The sequence below is a fragment of the Osmerus eperlanus genome, chromosome 21 (assembly GCF_963692335.1).
Source record: "Osmerus eperlanus chromosome 21, fOsmEpe2.1, whole genome shotgun sequence".
Lineage (NCBI taxonomy): Eukaryota > Metazoa > Chordata > Actinopteri > Osmeriformes > Osmeridae > Osmerus > Osmerus eperlanus.
The window spans coordinates 13,437,322-13,457,462 of record NC_085038.1 but is presented as its reverse complement, the minus strand read 5'-3'; the positions used below and the strand labels follow the sequence as shown (position 1 = coordinate 13,457,462).

Here is a 20,141-nt window from a genome sequence, read left to right as displayed (position 1 = left end):
TAGGCCTACTTATTACCAGTTAATATCACTTTTAAGTTGCTAGCCTGCTGGTACTAGGCTAAACTAGCACGGTCCCATTAGACCTAAGTGCAGCTTTTGACACGGTGGATCATGAGATTCTCTTGGAACGTATGGAGAACTATGTTGGGATTTCTGGTACATCACTTCAGTGGTTTAGATCGTATCTATCCGATAGATCACAATATGTCCACTATGATGGCTGCTCATCCAGGAGCTCCACTGTAAAATACGGAGTACCACAGGGTTCAGTTCTAGGCCCTCTGTTATTTTCTCTCTATATGCTGCCTTTAGGAAACCTAATTAGAAGCTCTGGGGTAAATGTTCACTGTTATGCAGATGATACTCAGCTATATATGTCTATAAAGTCTGGAGAATTTCCACATGCTATGGAAAAATGTGTTTCTAGGTTGAGAGCTTGGATGACTGCAAATTTCCTTCTTCTAAATTCGGATAAAACCGAGGTTCAAATTTTCGGTCCTAAAAAATATAGAAATCATTTTTCCAATCTGACCTTAGACCTAGACGGCGTCAAAGTCTCTCAAAGCCAGCTAGTAAAAAATTTAGGAGTCACAATGGACCCAGACCTTTCGTTTGAGTACCATATTAAGCAAATTACTAGAACTGCATTTTTCCATCTACGTAATATTGCCAAAATACGAAAATTTCTCTCAAAGGATGATGCCGAAAAACTAATACATGCATTTGTTACGTCCCGATTGGACTATTGCAATGTGTTGTTCTCTGGCCTCCCAATTACCCACCTAAAAAATTTACAGCGGGTGCAAAATGCTGCTGCTAGACTATTGACCAGAACAATAAAGTTTGATCACATAACATCTACTCTTGTCTCTCTACACTGGCTCCCTATCCAAGCCAGAGCTGACTTCAAAGTTCTACTACTAACCTACAAATCTCTGCATGGATTGGCACCACTGTACCTCTCCGGTCTCCTTGCACCCTATTGCCCCGCAAGGACACTTAGATCTCAAGATGCCGGCTATCTGGTGGTTCCCAAAATTAAGAAAAAAACAGCTGGAGGTAGGGCGTTCTCATATAGAGCGCCTCTTCTCTGGAATAAACTACCCGTCTCAATTAGGGAGTCTGATACTGTTTTGACGTTTAAAATTAGGTTAAAAACGTTATTGTTTAGTCAATTCTACGACTGTTAAAGGTAAGTATGTTACTAGTTGGAGGCAACGGGGGACGGGTTGTTTCCATCCTTATTCTTTAAGTATAACTTATTTTAGAGTTCTCTTCCCCTGGAACAGATTTCATGTTCCAAATGAGGGGGGCTGTCGCTGTCTTGGTGTGTGGGGTTGCATCAAATTCCCCTTTTTTGCTCTGTTAAATTGCTGCACCAGTCCACACTTGACCGGTGGGGATCTCATTCTATTATGACTGTAACTGTTAGCTGCTCCTGGCATTCTCTAATCCCTGCTCTCCTCTCTTTGTCCCCCCCCCCCCACACATCCCTTGTGGTGTGGGGGGTTTGAGTTGTCAGCACCTGCCTGGTCGTCGGTCAGCCAACGCTGGACCTGGTCACGAGTCTCCCGGTCCTGTCCTACATCTATAAAGTTGCATAATGGATTTTGGTGTTTTAAAAACCCATCGACACTGTATGACTATGTTTAGCCTGTGTTCTGCTCCTCTCTCCCACCAACCGTCTCTGGAGGAGGGGATCCCTCTCTGAATTGCTCCTCCCAAGGTTTCTTCCATTTTTTTTTTTTTTTTTTCTCCTGTTGAGAGTTTTTTGGGAGTTTTTCCTTGTCTTCCTTGAGGGTTTAGGTTGGTTGAGGGGCAGTTCTATGGGCATATGTGAAGCCCTCTGTGACATGCTTGCGTGTAAAAAGGGCTATACAAATAAATTTGATTTGATGTGGGTAGGTTAGCTTTATCCTTCTGGCTTCAACAAGAACAATCTACAAAGCACAAAAGGGTCAAAAATATCAATGCTGAGACCAAACGAAATACTAATATGAGGCTTTATTATTTCCTGGCGTATTTAGTAGTTTACCGTGTCAGACTACTGACAGCTCTCTTTCTGCAAGTCAAGATTCACAAAGTGTTTCTGACTGCCACTTCAGCCAATTAATCTCGTCTCGCAGGCTCGAGGGCGCATTGGATAACTTGAAAATGTATTTTTCACTTTTCTGGGCGACAAACAATAATACTAATGAGTTTTGCAAATATATTGTGCAAAATATTTTTTCGGAATCGATCCAAATTACAGCACAAAGGAGTTCGCTAAAATATTTGTGGGGACAATTTTGTCATCTTAAAATATTGGTGGGGACTAGTAACTAGCGTCCCCCCCTAAATCTACGCCCATGCTATGAGCAAAGCTAGTTCAGGCATGGGACTTGGGCAGCGCGTGTCATATCACCCATCGCTGTGTTCTTGACCCATAGGCCTAGCTCGATAGGCGGCGCTATAAAGTCGCACACATGCACGCACAGCCGTCCTCACTAACATTAGTGTTCTGCGATTCTGCCATTGCTGGTCGCTTCCCGTTCTGTCTGTTGTATTGGCCTGTCTGTTGTTCGCGTTTCCATGTCTGTCTCTTCGGTCCCGGACAGTGTGTGCATTATGGGGGATCTGGACGAAGGTTTCAAGCTGCTGCCTGATGGTTTTCCGTCCGAGGAGCCCTGCACCGATGGGGTCTGTGAAAACTTGGGGTGCCGAGTCAGGCGTTATCGGCTAATAGCTTACACTTAACCGGATAAATCCTTAACGGCAACTAATCGATTAATGATAATTCATGAACATATGAGGGGATATGTCCTGTGGAGGAATGAAGTCTATGATGCTAATCCTGTTACGCGCACGCCTAGTGGCAGGGTGAGAGGGAGGTTTATATTCCTTTCTCGGGAGTAACTTTTAAAGATAACACTTTAGGGGCGCGGCGGCCTTGCACATGGTGGTGATTGGAAAGGGGAGTGGGACTGTGTCCTGATTGGGGCCCAGGTAATTAAGGGGAGGGGTTTATCCTTTTTGAACTCCCAGATGGCGGAAAGATGGGGGGAACCTCAGAGTTGTTGTGAGTGAACGTCACCATCGATGCCGACCGGTTGTCCCTCTGTATTTCTGTTTCCCCACTGCTGCCGATCTTTCTCTCTTGTGCAAACGCCGTGCTTAATGTACCGAATATATATGTAACCTGATCAACACTACCAACCGCGAGCGAGCTGTTCGCCGAACGGAACAGCGGCTTGGGCTGTCCTGGAGACCGGGGTGGGAGTCTACCTGGCTGGGGTGAGTGTTCCAGTTTCTCCTTCCACTCTTCACCTGTCTGGGCCCGCCGCGGTTAGCTCCAGCATCGGGTCAGTCGACTACTGTCCCCCCCTAGACAACGACGACCGTAACACTAATCCATGCTGCTATTTCATATGTTCTATGTCTCTGTTACATAAAAAGACAATCAATACTTAAGATATACCAAAATGTGTAATAATAATGATGAACATATATTCCAAACGTATGATTATGCACCAGAATGTGACTGAGGGCCATTCTCAAGAAAATGTGTCCTTTCGTGAGAAGAGGAATGCAATAAGTCAGCATACTTTCTAAGAATCTGTATTACTGAAGGCAGCGACATTATGATGTCTAAGAACTTTGGCCAAATTGAACGTTGCTGGCGTGTACCCTACCGTGATATGCTGTGCGATGTGTTTCCCGAGTAACGTATCGAGCTGGACGATTTCCTGGATTTCCTATAGTCTGTTATGCTTGTTCATAAACATCAAGGAGAAGCTTGTGAGATAACCGTGCTGGTTAAGACAGAGCACAGACATGAACCTGTTAACCAAACTGGTTAAGACAGAGAAAAGCTAAAGAGGGAAAAGGAAGAAAAAGAAAAGAAGAGATTCCACACCTTTTCCTGTTTTACGCTAGTTTGGACAACGCCATCCATATTCTAAAATCGCAGGCGCGCGGCTAGGCAAGCGGACGTGATCGACGTGTCCTGCCTCGTCACCCGTCTCAAAAGCGTCTGTTCAGTGTGCACTGTCATGGTAACAGTTTTCTGTTTGGTTGACATTCGGCTGCCGCAGCAGTCCGCGCATCCAGGGGCGTGTTCAGGGAACAGACATCCCATCCTGCAGAGACTCATTTCAGGGAGGTGGCTTCCCCCCCCGGGACGCAATCCGGACACATGATGTACCCCCTAAACCAGCACGTACTCCCCCAAACCCCCCCGAGTGCATTCAGAACGCGCGATTTGCACCTGTCTCTACCAGAAATGACCATTGGACAGTCTCTCGCTCGCTATAAATACAAAATCGCCGATTTCCGGGAGATTGTATAGCATTTGCGGGCGCCAGGGAGCCGCTATTGAAATGCGGGAGACTCCCGGAACTTCTGGGAGACTTGGGATGTCTGAGGGAGTGGCCAGGGGTGGAACTCATAGACATAATAAAGAGTAGACGCCGCATCGACCGCTACTGCCTACTGGCGCTGACGAGCCGTGGGGCCGCCATCTTGGAATGGGCAACCGCTCCACTCAGTGTGATCTGTTTGGCTGGGGCAATGAGCTGTCAGCGCATTTAATTAATCATACCGAACTGATTTTCACGCGGTTTGCTTTGCTGCAAAGGTCATACATGTAGCTATGATACAGGACATGGTTATTCTTTTCACAAAATACAACCAATAGTATGGTAATCTTACTTGTGAAAAGTAATCCCCCGAGCCCTGAGATTGGCAACTAGGAATTTGCCCTGTGCAAGATGGCGGCCGCATTTCTCGCACCCAGCAGCCAATGCGGCGTCTACTCTTTATTATGTCTATGGTGGCACTGGCCACCACTGAAAAGTGATTGGCCACCACTGGTGCCACCCCTACCACGCAGTCGGCTATTTGCTGACAGTCTTGTCCATATGCATGAATACTGGCCAATGAAAAAACATCTAAAATATGAGGGGCGGGAGTTCAGGCTGAGCGACATGTTCAACAACTACACTGGAGAAGCATGAGAGAAGACGCTGATGATACTAACGTCGATTTTTCCATATGTGTGCTGGGAGATATTCGTAAGGATATAAACATTCAAAAACTAAACATGTGCTAGAAATTTGTATGACGTTATTCAACACCATGCAGCCCCTCACTTTCGGTGTATGGAATACAGTTCGTATTCCAAAAATATCCTGATGTAAAGTCTCTACAGACTGTAGCTTGCTTTGCTAAATAGCATGCTAGCTAGCAAGCATTCATGATATGTGAGACATTTTATTTATAAGATGTTAAATACCCATGCCATTTGTCTTAAGTGTTTCACATGATAATTGGTTTGTAGAGTAGTCAACATAAGTAACGCAATGCATTGTATTGTTATTCTGCCAAGCTATATTAAGTGGATACATGCATTTGCGACCTTTTGAAATGCGATTGCGACCGTAATTTTTAATGGGTCGCAAATGTATCACTGAATTTTTTTGTGATTACCTTACGTTTTAGGCAATTCGCTATGATTTATTATGAGCATTTGTTAAAACAGCCTAATGTGTATTTTAATAATACGTTTTAAAACGTGCTCTGAGCAGTCAACACATCAAGTTGGCTTTAGCCCCACGACCCCCCGCCCCCCTCCCAGAATGGTGTAGCCTAACGAAATCAACCTCTCCTCAAGACGCACGCAGCAATCGCATATAGGCTACTCAATCTGACTGTTAAAATGTAGCGGACAATTCGCCATGTACGGAGGCTGTGAGTGAGAATGATACGGACGTATGAATTTCGACACCAGTGGCTCGAAGAATACCAGTGGTCATAGGTGCCATCACCAGCGTATAAGTTGTATTGCCAAACTTTATGCCAGCGCAAGGCGCAACGTGTAGCCTATTAAAAAGTCTAATGTTTTTGTATCGCTTCAGATTCCTCACTACATCAAATGTGGTAAACCTGTGAAAAAGATCTGCGAAAAAGTAGTATTGCCAGGCAAATGAGGCAATACTTGTTTCAAAATTAGTATTGCCATGGCAATACTGACGGCGGCGGCAATGGTTAAGGTACCAAGACGAAGCAATGCACTGTGTGTACTGTAAATTATGTGTCCTTTAATTGCAGGACTGTCCAAATTTGTAACAGCGTCAAAACAATTCAAACACGGAACATTGAAGCTTCACAATGACGGTAAGAAGCACGTGAAGTGTAGAGACAGGTAGGGCCTACATATCCCGTAACGCAGCAGCACTCCCGACTGCATTTCGGCATTATTTTTCCTTAAGAGTTCCGGAGTCTGCCCATCTCTGCCCCAACCATAGTATGTTGAAATCTAAAATAAATTCATTTTATCAAAAGGGAGGTAACCTTTCCCCTTATGACGACATAAAGGGAAGATTTTCAGATCGGAGCATTTGAGCTTGAATTTTCTCAAAGGCGGAGAAAAATACCCAGGACTTGGTTTACACCTATCGAAATTTCTAGACACTGAGGGACCAAAGGCAGGCTAGGGGAACTCATTAATGTTAAATAACCTCATAAAGTGACATTTTCATGCCATGGGACCTTTCAAGTGCACATCTGTATGCAATACAGGTTCATTATTGGGGGTCAGATGGCTGAGCGGTTAGGGAGTCGGGCTATTAATCAGAAGGTTGTTGGTTCGATTCCCGTGCCAAATTATGTTGTGTCCTTGGGCAAGGCACTTCATCCTACTTGCCTCGGGGAGAATATCCCTGTACTTACTGTAAGTCGCTCTGGATAAGAGCGTCTGCTAAATGACTAAATGTAAATTATTGTTTACATTTACAATTACAGCGAGGCAGGGAGCGCTTCCCCATGTACATCCATTCCGCCAATGTTAAGCCTATTCTCATGTATATGAATGTATGGTGAAATCAATCACGTGAGTGTCTTGACTGAAATACTGTTAAAGATCATGCTGCCATTTAAGCAATCTGTTTGAATGCTCCACTTGATTGATTTGCTTGTGTTTTTGCTACATGCGTCTGCGGGAGGCAGATGAGTTGAAATACCAGTAGTTTTGCTTTAACTTCAGAGAGCATGTAGGCCTTCTCTGTCATGAGTTTCTGTGTTTCTGTCAAGAGATTTATCTATTTACTTATGGTTTATAATATAGGCCAGTGTTTCCCAACCGGGGTGCCGTCTGATGAGAGCAGGGGTGCCGTGTAAAAGTCCTTCAACCAGTAGCGGACTGGCCATCGGGAGCACCGGGAGAATTCCCGGTGGGCCGAGACACGTCTGGGCCGGGGTGCCGCTTGCCTTATAATTTTTTTAACTACTAATAAAATGTCGGCAGAAGATTGAGCGACACAGTTGGCCGTCCCCCATTTCCCCAAGGCCGGTTGGTCTATTCCAAATGAACGTCTGTGCAGCCATTACCCCGCCCCCATTGTCTTTCTTACACTCGACAGTGACACAGATCGAAAGCTAGCTAGTAGAGACTACGATCGAAAACCAGGCTAATAAACGTAAGGGGCTGAAAAATAAGAGACAAAAATACATCATCTTCACGAGACAACGTTTTACCAATTGAAAAACGGCTATGTTTATTTTACATAAAGGTCAAAAACTATTTTGCGCTGAAGGCCAAAAACATTCCCTTGCGCGCCATGCGCGCTCGCATGAACTGTGAAACTCCCTAACTTGCATTACATCAAACACAGAATGTGGATGCATTGGCTGGGCAGCTGTGGTGGCGTATACTGGGGCCGGTTCTGGTGGGCCAGTCTGGATAAAAGTCCAGGGACTTTTAACCCTTTACTCCCAGTCCGTCCCTGCCTTCAACAAATTTTCCTTGTAGCTGGATGAGTCGACTGACATTAGTGGGCACGCACGCTCAGCTCCTGGGAAATGTTCGATTCGTAGATGACGACAGCATTCGAGAAACCTTTTTATTTTGTAAATCAATGCCTGACAAAACAACGGGAGAAGAAATATATTGTGTGACAACAGAGTATGTTGAACAGTGTGCGTTGAATTGGAAGTTTTGTCACAATTCATGTACTGATAGGGCCGCTGCCATGACGGGGAGTACGAAGGGCTTCATTAGCAGTCAGAGCGCAAAACCCACATGTGAAAGCTTTTTACATAGGGAGGCACTGGTAGCAAAGACGCTCCCGAAGGAACTCTGATGTACTGGACAGAGTAGTAGATTTAAGGCCGAATTATACTTCTCCGACTCGTTACGGACAGACGCACGCACGGAGTCGGACGGATTGGTTGAATTCATAGTACTCCGAAGGCTGTGGGTGCTGAAAACAATTCACTGCCAGAAGAGCAGTTGGCGCTGCACTGCGATGCTAACTAGGTTATCGAAAAGTTATAGCAAATTTACAAATTAGCTGTTTCATCAATAAAATAAGCACATTTTCAGCAACTACACTGCCAATTTCTCGTCACATTTTAATTCAGATGCTGATTTACATGTACTGTTTAGCTGAAATATGAATTGTAAAAACTTACAACAATGGCGGTCAAAGGATTTTGTTCTCTTGTTGGTCATGGCAACCCCGCCCCTGACGCAAGCGGTTCTTAATACGGACCATCACAGCCAAGGGGTATCCGTAAAATGACGGACGGACGGTCAGGAAAATCAGGAGGTGCACGTAGAGCTCTCCGAGGGGCTCGGAGAGGGCGTTCCTTGACGGAGAAGGCGTTCCCTGTCTCCGTCTCCGTAAAAACGCAGAAGTATAAATCTGACTTAAATCGGCCTTTAGGCCTAGTTAATTTCATCAAGGCACGCCCACTGAAGAGCCGTCTATTTTCGATTTTATGCGAGGAAATGGGAGCGGAACATCAGAGCTTGTTATTACATACGGCCGTTCGATGGCTATCACGCAGCAAGGTTTTGGCACGACTCTACGAACTGAGGGAAGAGTTAAAAACGTTCATCAGTCAGGAGAATTCGGATATGTAGAGGGAAGTCCTTTTCATGTTTTTCACAAAATGTTGAAACTTTTCTAAGGGTGCCATGACTGAAAAAAGGTTGGGAAACACTGATATAGGCTATTGCCTATTATTTGCAGATAAAATAGGGTGTTTTTTTGCTGCTTTGTTCTTCCTGTGGTGTTGATCGACTTATATGATTTAAGCTTCTCTGGTGACAGCTTCAGATGTGTTCTTAACCCTTGTGTTATCTTCGGGTCATTCTGACCCATCAGTCATTGTGACCCACCGTCGTATTGCGACAAATTTACCGCATACAAAGACAAAGTGAAGCATTTTCTTTTAACAGCTAGGCTGTCTCAGACCCCCCACATTACAAAGGTTAAAAGAAAATTATTTTAATTTGTTTTTGTATTGGGTAAAATTGGGTAAACACAACGATGGTTCGTTATGAACCTTTGGGTCATGTGACCCGAAGGCAGCACGAGGGTTAAATAGGGTTCTGCTCTGCTGTAACAATGCTTGGTAATATTAGTACTCAGCCTTACCAACAAAATGATTAACTTTTTAAATGGGTCATTGATTGGAAAACCGATTTTACCTTGTCATAGTTGAATAACGACAGTTCGGTAAGTAAAATGTACATACAGTGAACCTCAAAGTCCATTCCTATCTAAATCTCACAACTTGAAACTGCAGCTGTAAAACGATCGGTTTTGAAAAAGCCGATCATCACCTTTGTCACGCCCCAACATTTACATACAGACCAGCTATCTGGTGTTCTGGCCCAGGATCTCAGACACTAGTTTAGCTGCGCGCTGCTCTGCGTACTTCCACACGAACAACAAAGGAGAAAGTTTGAAAGTGTTTTAAGTATATTGAAAATGGACCATCGTAAATGCAGTGTTCCAGGATGCACTGGGAATGTTGACACTGTTCATAACCTTCCCAAGGAACCAGACACTCGACGGGCATGGCTGATGTTTTTCTATGAGAAGATCCCAGTGAAGTTCGACAATCATTTATTCATTTGCTCGAACCTTTTCACCAAAGACAGTTTCGAATGAAAACCTTGGACAATTTAAAGAAGGATTTGCTAAGCCGCTGTTGCTAAAAAGAGGTGCTGTTCCAACTGTATGATCATCACAAACGCAAGCTGTAAGTATGATTTTGTCGCAGTAACAGTTAGTAGCCTATTGGCAATGCTAACGTCTCCTGTATCTAGCATAGGTAGAATGCTAAATATGTTTCTAAACACATCAACATACCTTACTAAGCAAATGACTAGCTAGAATAGCTGTAGTCGGCATTAGAAGGGAAGCTTCCGAAAAAATAGCCAGAAAACGAATAGCAGTCTAGCCTATTGCTAACGCCTGTCTAGATTATCTATTTGAAAGAACCGGAGAAAGGCAGGTGCTAGATACAGGATACGTTAGCATTGCTAATAACTTACCGACAAAATCATACTACAGCTTGCGGTTGTGATGAACATACCTCTTTTCAGCAACAGCTTCATAGAAAATCCTGCTTTACATTGTCCCAGGTCACCGTCCTTGGTGAAATGGTTCACGCAAATGTGTCGAGGGTTGAACTGCACAGGGATCTTCTCCGCTACGGTATAGACAAACATCAGCCATGCCCGTTGAGTCAATGTTAGCTACTGTAGACTCTACTCTAGCTCATCTGCTTTTTATTAACGCTGATTTGCAAGGAATGCAAGAACAGCTAGATAGTGAAAACACCTAGACTGTAGGCATGTAAACTAGTTTAGCTTACTAACGCAAGAGCATAGGTAGAATGTGTGATGATTTAGCCTAGTTTATTGGCAATGGAGCTAACGTTATTTCATGTTCCTGACTGTGTTTCATTCAAATAAATAACCTGTGTTGTCATGTAAATCTACAATTCAAGATGCATGTTTGTCCAGATCTATTTTTCAGCAAGATAGCTAGAGCTAACTGAAGCTGAGTTGAATCACGATAGTTTGTTTGCTAAGCTGTAGTGCTAACGTTACTCGTTAACGTTACTAACGCCTGGGACACAGGCTGCGAAGCGCCTGGACGCGCAGCGCCACGATCGGCAATGATCGGCTACGACTGAGCAAAAGCTGTTCACACCAGACGCGCATTTCTCCGCGCCGGTCACCAAGCCTTTCAGCTACTCTGAGCTTTCCTTTACGCTGATATGGTACATAAACATGGCATTGGCTATATCCCAGCATTGATCCTTATCTACGTTGTCCTTGTAAAATTGTTGCTGGGGGTCATACAACAACTCCCTGTGCTTTTCAACTTCGAGAATTCATTTGATGCTGATTTTAGAAATCGACCTGGGGGTTCTCTCTCGGTAGGCTATGTCTACACGCGTGTGTGTTGTGTGCAAAGCGTGACAACTCGTTTCTCTCAAACAAACAAAACAACTACGGGCAAATGCTAGCTCAACGGATCAATCCGTTCATTTGCATTCGTTTTCATCAGGGTAACCACATGTAAAGGACGTTCGTTACCAACATTGTGTAATTATAAAGTCTACAACTTTACAAATGTTCACCGTAGTCTACAATTAATGGAGTAAAATCTTAATAACATGTTTTTTTATTCAAATATATCAACTAATATGGTGTATTTCATCATCCTGCAGCCGATTTTGAAAGCGTCTCGCGAAAAAATTTGACCAGCTGCCGAAACGATCGCGGTCCAATTAGATAACATGGGCGCTGAATGAAAAAAGGAAGCGCTTCCAGGCGCGTCGCAGCCGATCGCAGGCAGTGTGTCCCAGGCGATCCTGTTTGCTTCGACAACAGAAGTGGAAACAACTAACGTAATCATTTCAAATGATATCTAGTCAATCTGTTTAAAACAGTGTTGTGTAGACACAATAGATTTATTAGTACGTTTTTATTTCAAGTCTCCACCTTCGTTAATTCAGTGAGTGCTGTTGGCCGTGTTGCGTCTTTGCTCATCTATATATTCATGAGCATACCATAAAATGAGAAAAGTGTTTTTTCCAAGGAAAATTTCACTGGATGTATCAGGGGGCATAGAACAGCACCCGGGCCATTTTCAGCCCAACCAATGTTACATACCCTATTCGGAGACCTTAAAGGTGACATGACATGCTGTTTTTGGATGCTTTTATATAGGCCTTAGTGGTCCCCTAATACTGTATCAGAAGTCTCTTTCCCGAAATTCAGCCTTGGTGCAGAATTACAGCCACTACTAGCAGTCCCACAAGGAGCTTTCCTCAGAATGCGCTGTTTTGGTGTCTGTAGCTTTAAATGCTAATGAGGAGCGGAGGGGCGGCACCATGCGCTAATGTTTACAATGGATGTATCGCAATGGCTGTAGCCCCGTTGCTGTAAGATGCCTCGAATTTGCCCATTCTCATCTGATAACCCTGGTTTGCAGAGGTACACACTCAGTCATTTCAATGAGGGGAAAGGCGGATATCGCGCGCGCCATAACACCAACAGCAGAACGGTTATCCAAATAACAAAGAAGTGTACAACACTCACATTACAGCATGTGTATTCACACACATACAGTCAGGTCCATAAATATTTGGACATTGACACAATTTTCATCATTTTGGCTCTGTATACCACCACAATGGATTTGAAATGAAACAATCAAGATGTGCTTTAAGTGCAGACTTTCAGCTTTAATTTCAGGGTATTTACATCCAAATCAGGTGAACGGTGTAGGAATTACAACACATTTTATATGTGGCCCCCCCCTTTTTAAGGGACCAAAAATAATTGGACAAACTAACATAATCATAAATCTAATTGTCACTTTTAATACTTGGTTGCAAATCCTTTGCAGTCAATGACAGCCTGAAGTCTGGAACCCATAGACATCACCAGACGCTGGGTTTCGTCCCTGGTGATGCTCTGCCAGGCCTCTACTGCAACTGTCTTCAGTTCCTGCTTGTTCTTGGGGCATTTTCCCTTCAGTTTTGTCTTTAGCAAGTGAAATGCATGCTCAATTGGATTTAGGTCAGGTGATTGACTTGGCCATTGCAGAACATTCCACTTCTTTGCCTTAAAAAACTCTTTGGTTGCTTTCGCAGTATGCTTCGGGTCATTGTCCATCTGCACTGTGAAGCGCCGTCCTATGAGTTCTGAAGCATTTGGCTGAATCTGAGCAGATAATATTGCCCGAAACACTTCAGAATTCATCCTACTGCTTTTGTCAGCAGTCACATCATCGATAAATACAAGGGAACCAGTTCCATTGGCAGCCATACATGCCCACGCCATAACACTACCTCCACCATGCTTCACTGATGAGGTGGTATGCTATGGATCATGAGCAGTTCCTTCCCTTCTCCATACTCTTCTCTTCCCATCATTCTGGTACAAGTTGATCTTGGTCTCATCTGTCCATAGGATGTTGTTCCAGAACTGTACAGGCTCTTTTAGATTTTTTGGCAAACTCTAATCTGGTCTTCCTGTTTTTGAGACTCACCAATGGTTTACATCTTGTGGTGAACCCTCTGTATTTACTCTGGTGAAGTCTTCTCTTAATTGTTGACTTTGACACAGATACGCCTACCTCCTGGAGAGTGTTCTTGATCTGGCCAACTGTTGTGAAGGGGTTTTTCTTCACCAGGGAAAGAATTCTTCTGTCATCCACCACAGTTGTTTTCCGTGGTCTTCCGCGTCTTTTGGTGTTGCTGAGCTCACCAGTGTGTTCTTTTTTTTAAAAGAATGTACCAAACAGTTGATTTGGCCACACCTAATGTTTTTGCTATCTCTCTGATAGGCTGAAAAATCAAAACAAACCTAACGATGGCTTGCTTCACTGATGGTGACAGCTCTTTGGACTTCATATTGAGAGTTGACAGCAACAGATTCCAAACACAAATACCATACTTGAAATGAACTCTAGACCTTTTATATGCTCCTTGTCAATGAAATAACGAACTCCCTTTATGAGGGAATAACATACACCTGGCCATGGAACAGCTGAGCAGCCAATTGTCCAATTACTTTTGGTCCCTTAAAAAGGGGGGGGCCACATATCAAATGTGTTGTAAATCCTACACCGTTCACCTGATTTGGATGTAAATACCCTGAAATTAAAGCTGAAAGTCTGCACTTAAAGCACATCTTGATTGTTTCATTTCAAATCCATTGTGGTGGTATACAGAGCCAAAATGATGAAAATTGTGTCAATGTCCAAATATTTATGGACCTGACTGTACTTGATGCTATCTACCTTTACATTAGCGACTGTAACTCAGCTGTTAGCTGCAGAGCTAATGTTACAGCCACATTCTAAGGGTAGCAAGCTAGGTAACCATATACAGTAAAGCTACAAAATGATATAGCGTTAGTTAACTTACTTGTCCGAGGTCAGTAGCTGGACGAAGGAAAGTTAGTACTGATCCAGAATTTAATTTCAGCAAGGCCAGTTTTGTATTAGCTCAAGTTGAGGAAACAGTCGTGGCTGAAGTGTTTGGCGCAGACATACAAAACAAATGCGCCTACAACAGAAGTTGTGTAGGCGCATTTCCAGAGAAAATAAAATTAAGACACTGGGTCTTCAGAGGCTCGGATGAAGGAACTGTAAAAATATTTTTGTTTTCCTTTGTACATCCAAACTGAGCAAATGTAATGCTTCGTTCGTTTGCAAGCCATGATGTCTCTCGAGGATAAAAACACTTGCACGGTCGTAGCTCAGTTTCTTATGGGCGGGCCAGATTCTCTGGGCGGGAAAAGCAGAGAGAGGAGGTAACCTTCCTCCTTGTGATGTCACAAGGAGGAGATTTTCAAACAGAGCAATTGAGCCTTAATTTTCTCAAAGGCGGAGAAGAACACCCAGGGCTTGGTTTACACCTATCAAAAAATTCTAGCCTAGGGAACTCATATTAATGTTAAATAACCTCCTAAACTGAAGTTTTCATGTCATTTCACCTTTAAGGAACAGTGTGAAATACCCCAAAAAAACAGTCAATAATCCCTTTAAGGTAAATATGGATGGTGATAGGGGCTTGTAATTTGTTTTTCTCCCATGACTAAGCTATACCACTGACCTGGACATTACGCTTAACTGAATGTAAGTGGAGGCCCTTCACCTCAACATCCCACCGCCTCTTCAATTCAGCCTTAATCCTCCTCTCTCCCTTGCGACACATCAATTTCGAGCAACCTCGTCAGTAATGTCAACACTTCCATCAACAAATCCCCCTGGGAAGACAACGGCCGTCTAAGTAAAGCATTTTGTGTCCATTGTTACATTGTTAGATAACTTCACATCAAGATAGCAACCAATAAGTCTCAAGGTTTTACAGAAATTATAAATAAAAAATAAATCAGATATATGTGGGCATCGCAGGACTGTTATAAACATGACCAAATATTTAGTTTGGACCTGTTGTGGCAGATTCAACACGTGTTAGAGTACGTGCTTATGATCAAGAAATGTGTGTTCTCCTTTTTAGGCAATGTAGTAGAATAGGAGTCTGACGGAAAACGTGGGGAAGTGATGCAGTGAAGGCACTTCTGCAAATATGGTCTGATGATCCTATTGCAGAGATGTTTGGGAAAACACATAAGAATAGCAAGATATTCCAATTCTTCAGTGATAAACTGAAGTGGACCAATGTCTGTTGAAAGTTAAAAAAAACGTAGGCAGCAATACATAAAAGACCAACGAGCAACCCACAAAACATGGTAGTAACACAATCATAACTATTACAGATAGTATCACCGTACGCTGCTGTTGCTCCATTGTTGTTCGTGACAATGTGATTGACAGGAAGCGATTTGGAGTGTTTGTACTTTGGTTCTTGATCTAGTTACGTGTCTTGTACACGGTTTAGTGCTTTTGTTTTGGTTTTAACGGGCAGGGACAAAAGGATATGAAAGCAGCCCATTGCATCACGTAGCCATATATTTGTTAAAAACATAAGGTTAGGAATAGGTGCCACCCTACGTATTAAAGTGTTTGGTTAGGTAATTAGGTTAAAAAAAATGTTTTACCATTCAGTTACCTTTTCCCCAGTGGTGATAATTTTTTTGGTTGTTAATAAATATCTGCATTTTAGTTACATTTCTTGGCATTTGTGTTGCCTTGCACCCAGGCGATTACTACCAGTATATAGTGTTAGGCCCTTCCTTTACCCTAGACTGGAGGGTCTTAAGTGTGTATGTGTTGCTAACATTTAGACTGACTTTCACTGGGTACACTAACAGTAGTACAGATATACGTTTACCATTTCAGGATAGAACTGGCAGGGATAAACACCTCTGATGGATTTGATGTCATCTGTGACTGTGTCACCGCGAACGACAAGGTGAAATTATACAAATTGTCCAACATCTTTTGAGTGAACTGTGAAAAGAGATAGAAAGAAGAAAACATCACATTATCGTAAATACAATTGTTAACAAACCAAAATTAATTAAGTATAGCAACTACTTCCATAGCTGTGAGACTGCGGTCCTAGTGTTTGCATCCATGTGGGTAATGGATGAGAAAAGAAATAAAAATGTTCACAAAAAATAAACCACTGCAGAAATTAAGCATTTATTTTTACTGATTTAACAGAATATAAAATACAGAAAAAACTATGATACCTAGATGGTTAAAAAACAGTTTTTGTAGCTATTGTTGATAAAGCAAAAGGAGTCAGGTGGCTGAGCGGTTAGGCAATCGGGCTAGTAATCAGAAGGTTGCTGGTTCGATCCCCGGCTCTGCCAAATGACGTTGTGTCCTTGGGCAAGGCACTTCACCCTACTTGCCTCGGGGGAATGTCCCTGTACTTACTGTAAGTCGCTCTGGATAAGAGCATCTGCTGCTAAAATGTAATGTAAAGCAGCGAATTTTGGTTGCACATATGCAGCGGGCCACTTTCAGAATACAAATATCTTGTACCACTGCTATAATATGCATTGCAAATGTACATGTTGTTGATAGAAATAACAAAGAAGTAATTTCTCCGTTCTTTACAGATTATCAAAGTGCAGATTGTAAACTTTCAAATGACATGTCAAACATTGAAATGTTGCATTTTTGAATGTTGACAATGTAATAGAATTTTAGAATGTATGTCAAATGAATGTGTTTTAAATGTGGATCCTTGATAAAGAAACATGCTGGAACAACTTATGTTGTTTGCAGGAAGGGGAGATAATGAAGTTGAGTTTTTAAGAGTTTGTAAAGTGTTAGGAACTGTTGGGGGATTGTTTATGGTAGGACAGATGGCTATCTGTAATAACTATTTCTGAGGGTGATGACCAAGCCCAAACAAAATCTGCTGATTTTTTTCACATTTTCATTTTTTCCACTCTATACGTCACCTTGGTTTTAATGATATTTGACATGATACAAAAGTAAATATCAGTTGGTGCCTATTTCAAATTGTAGTAGCAGTAACCCCCAACAGAATGCTTTTCATCACAGGATGATGATGATTAAGAGGATGAAGAGAAATTGACTACTGCCGCAGAGATGGATGCAGAGATGCCAAAGTATGGTAGCTACTGGTAGTTCTCTTAGTACTTTTATTTACAGGCATGTGTGGAATTTTCAGCTACACTGAAATTATGAGAATAATGAATAGAAAACGATTTGCACATACTGATCCTATTGAACCGAGCATAGATGTTGTACACAGTGAGATGTTCATTTAATGAAAAAAGTCCGCTATGAAGAAAATAAAAAAAGCTGTGTTCATCACGCGTGCAATGCATGTCAGCGAATATGTTCTCAATAGTACGTTTCAAGTAGGCTACAGTCGAACCCTCGTTCTGTTTTGATCAATAGTAATAGAGTTGATAAGCGTGTCTTCTTGTCTGATCAATACGCAACTGTGAGGTGCGCGAATGGACAGTGGCCACTAAACTGTCGTTCCGCTGCGAGGGCCAGCCCGACGTGCACGAATACACCTGTACAAATGCAAATGAAATTTCCACTCAAAATGCTGACAAAAGTTTGATTTACGATTTCCAACGCAGCCTCCATTGGTATAGGCTGCAAGGTGAACCACGAAAAGTCTTTTAGAAAATGATTCCCGCTCCACAGTCTGGCATCTACACAATCTTTAGCTCATAAAAAAGAACGATTCGTACTAAGCTACCAAAAAAAAGTTTGTCGCTGAAATTCCAGTCGATTATCGTTGCGTCTATGCAGAACTAGTTTCTTCAGAGCGTAATAGAATTTTGGTGGCATGGTTCGACACGTGATCGTTCTACACCAATAAGGTAGCTGCTTTTTGTCAACATGGATGGATATGTTTTGCAAATAGTGGATGGGACCTTGCACGTAACAGAAATTCGGCCCCTGACAGTGTTTTGCATGTGATACACTGCGGCTGCAAAAGTGCGTGTGAGACAGGCAGATGTTCATGTTTTTCTGCAGGACTGTGTTGCACAGACTTATGTCGTTGTTGTAATTGTGCCAACACAAAATAAACTGAGGAACTAGGAGATAACTGTCCTGACACTGACAGTGAGGACTGAGTGTCCTTAATCTGTTATTCCTTATTCTGTTTTGTACAGTTTTATATAGGCTATCATATTTCATATTACGATTGTTTTTATGGTTGATCAGTGTTTTCATTTGTGGAAGAATGAATTAATGAATGTTACAACAACGACATAAGTCTGTCTCCCCCCCCCCCCCCCCCCAGGTTAATGTAATAGCCTAGTTTAATAACTAATGTAATATTGCACATATTTTTGTACTATTTCCCCTAAAGCAATAAGGTTAGGCTACTTAGAGACCTTCCACTCATAAAGTATGTTCTAAATGGCATAAATGCTGCCAATTATTAATTGACGTATTAATAATTGACGTTGGTCAGTAGTCTATCGATTAAGGTACTCGAAAGCATGTACACTGTCTGCTTCATTTGAGCTTGATAGGCTAAGCATTCTGTAGCAAATAATAACAATAAACCCACTATTTATTAATTAAAACTAATTCTGCATAGTAATGCACCGAAAATACAAACGTAAGCAAAGGCAGCAATCGCTATCGAATCAACAGACATGTGCAATTTAGCTAGCAGGGGAATAATACAGATCACCAGTTAACTTAATTTAAATGAGCAAGAATATAGACTAATACAATAACAGGCTTAAATTAACTGACAAGTTAGCTATACGACTTCTCAAAGACGCACAATCTCAACTGCGGTGTGAAGCGCGTATCCATGCTATTCTCCGACATGCACTCTAACAATCACATAGACGTCCTAAAATTTTGTACAGCCCTATTTCTGATACCATGGCGGCAGAAATGTAGTCGTGGCGGGCCGCCACGGCAAAATAAACATAGGAAACACTAACGTGCAAGGTCCCATCCTCTATTTGACAACCATATCCATCCATGTTGACAAAAAGCAGCTACCTTATTGGTGTAGAAGGATCATGTGTCGAACCGTGCCACCAAAATCCTATTACGCTCTGAAGAAACTAGTTCTGCATAAAACATAGACGCATCAACAATCGACTGGAATTTCAACTTTTTTTGGTAGCTTAGCAGGACTCGTTCTTTTTTATGAGCTAAAGATTGTGTAGATGCCAGACTGTGGAGCGGGTTGAAACGATAACAGGGTTCACCTTACGGCCTAGTATTCTTAACCAGGAATGATAATATATAGTGCAGTGTTTCCTCTATGGCTAAATTTCTGCCACCACGGTATCAGAAATCAGGCTGTACAAAATTTTAGGCCGTCTATCAGCAGTGATTGTTACAGTGCGTGTCCACTGCAGCGATGCGAGCGACAACATGTTTTCCATTCATTTTCAATGGAGCCAGGCGAATCGCTTGCGTGGTGCATTGTGGGTAGCGACGCGACCGAGTTGAGATTTTCTCAACTTTATGCAAATGAGGAGCGATTTTCGCTAGCGATGGCCAATCGGAGTGTTTTCTTGTTTCTCATAACGTAGCAACCATGGTAAACATTTCTAGCTTTCTAGGTTTCAAGGTGGAGGAGAAACTAATCGTTTGTGTGGCTGCTTACTGTACGATACATAGCTGTATTCGTACAGAGATGTTAATACAAAAAAAACGATGCATGGCGCAAGGTTGCCGAAGTTGTTGGTGCTTGTACTTTCAAATTCAGTCTAGTCACATTACGTAACTTCGCTGTGATATCGCTGAAAGAGACTTTCCTCACCAATGTTGAGAAAAAAAAGGGCAACAGCTTCTGGACTTCATGAGAACCATTTGTGCAGACAAGAGCAAAAGAGTTCTTCAGCCTGTCACAAAGCTGGAAATTCTGAGAGGACCGTTGGAGGGCTGCTCAGAAGATAT

At 42.6% G+C, this 20,141-nt stretch overlaps 1 protein-coding gene across 4 annotated transcripts in view; it reads right to left on the bottom strand.

The window, feature by feature from the left end:
* The window catches only part of hikeshi (heat shock protein nuclear import factor hikeshi), a 57,927-nt gene that overhangs the window by 14,032 nt on the left and 23,754 nt on the right, over nt 1-20,141 (bottom strand). For 2 of the 4 annotated variants that reach the window (XM_062446437.1, XM_062446439.1), the window contains exon 4: nt 16,093-16,211. The exons of 1 other annotated variant lie outside the window; for it this stretch is intronic. In XM_062446437.1, coding sequence (XP_062302421.1) covers nt 16,093-16,211 — 119 coding nt within the window. Of the gene's footprint in view, nt 1-16,088; nt 16,212-20,141 lie in introns of those variants that run through there. One more of the 4 variants, XM_062446438.1, reaches the window with a different exon arrangement.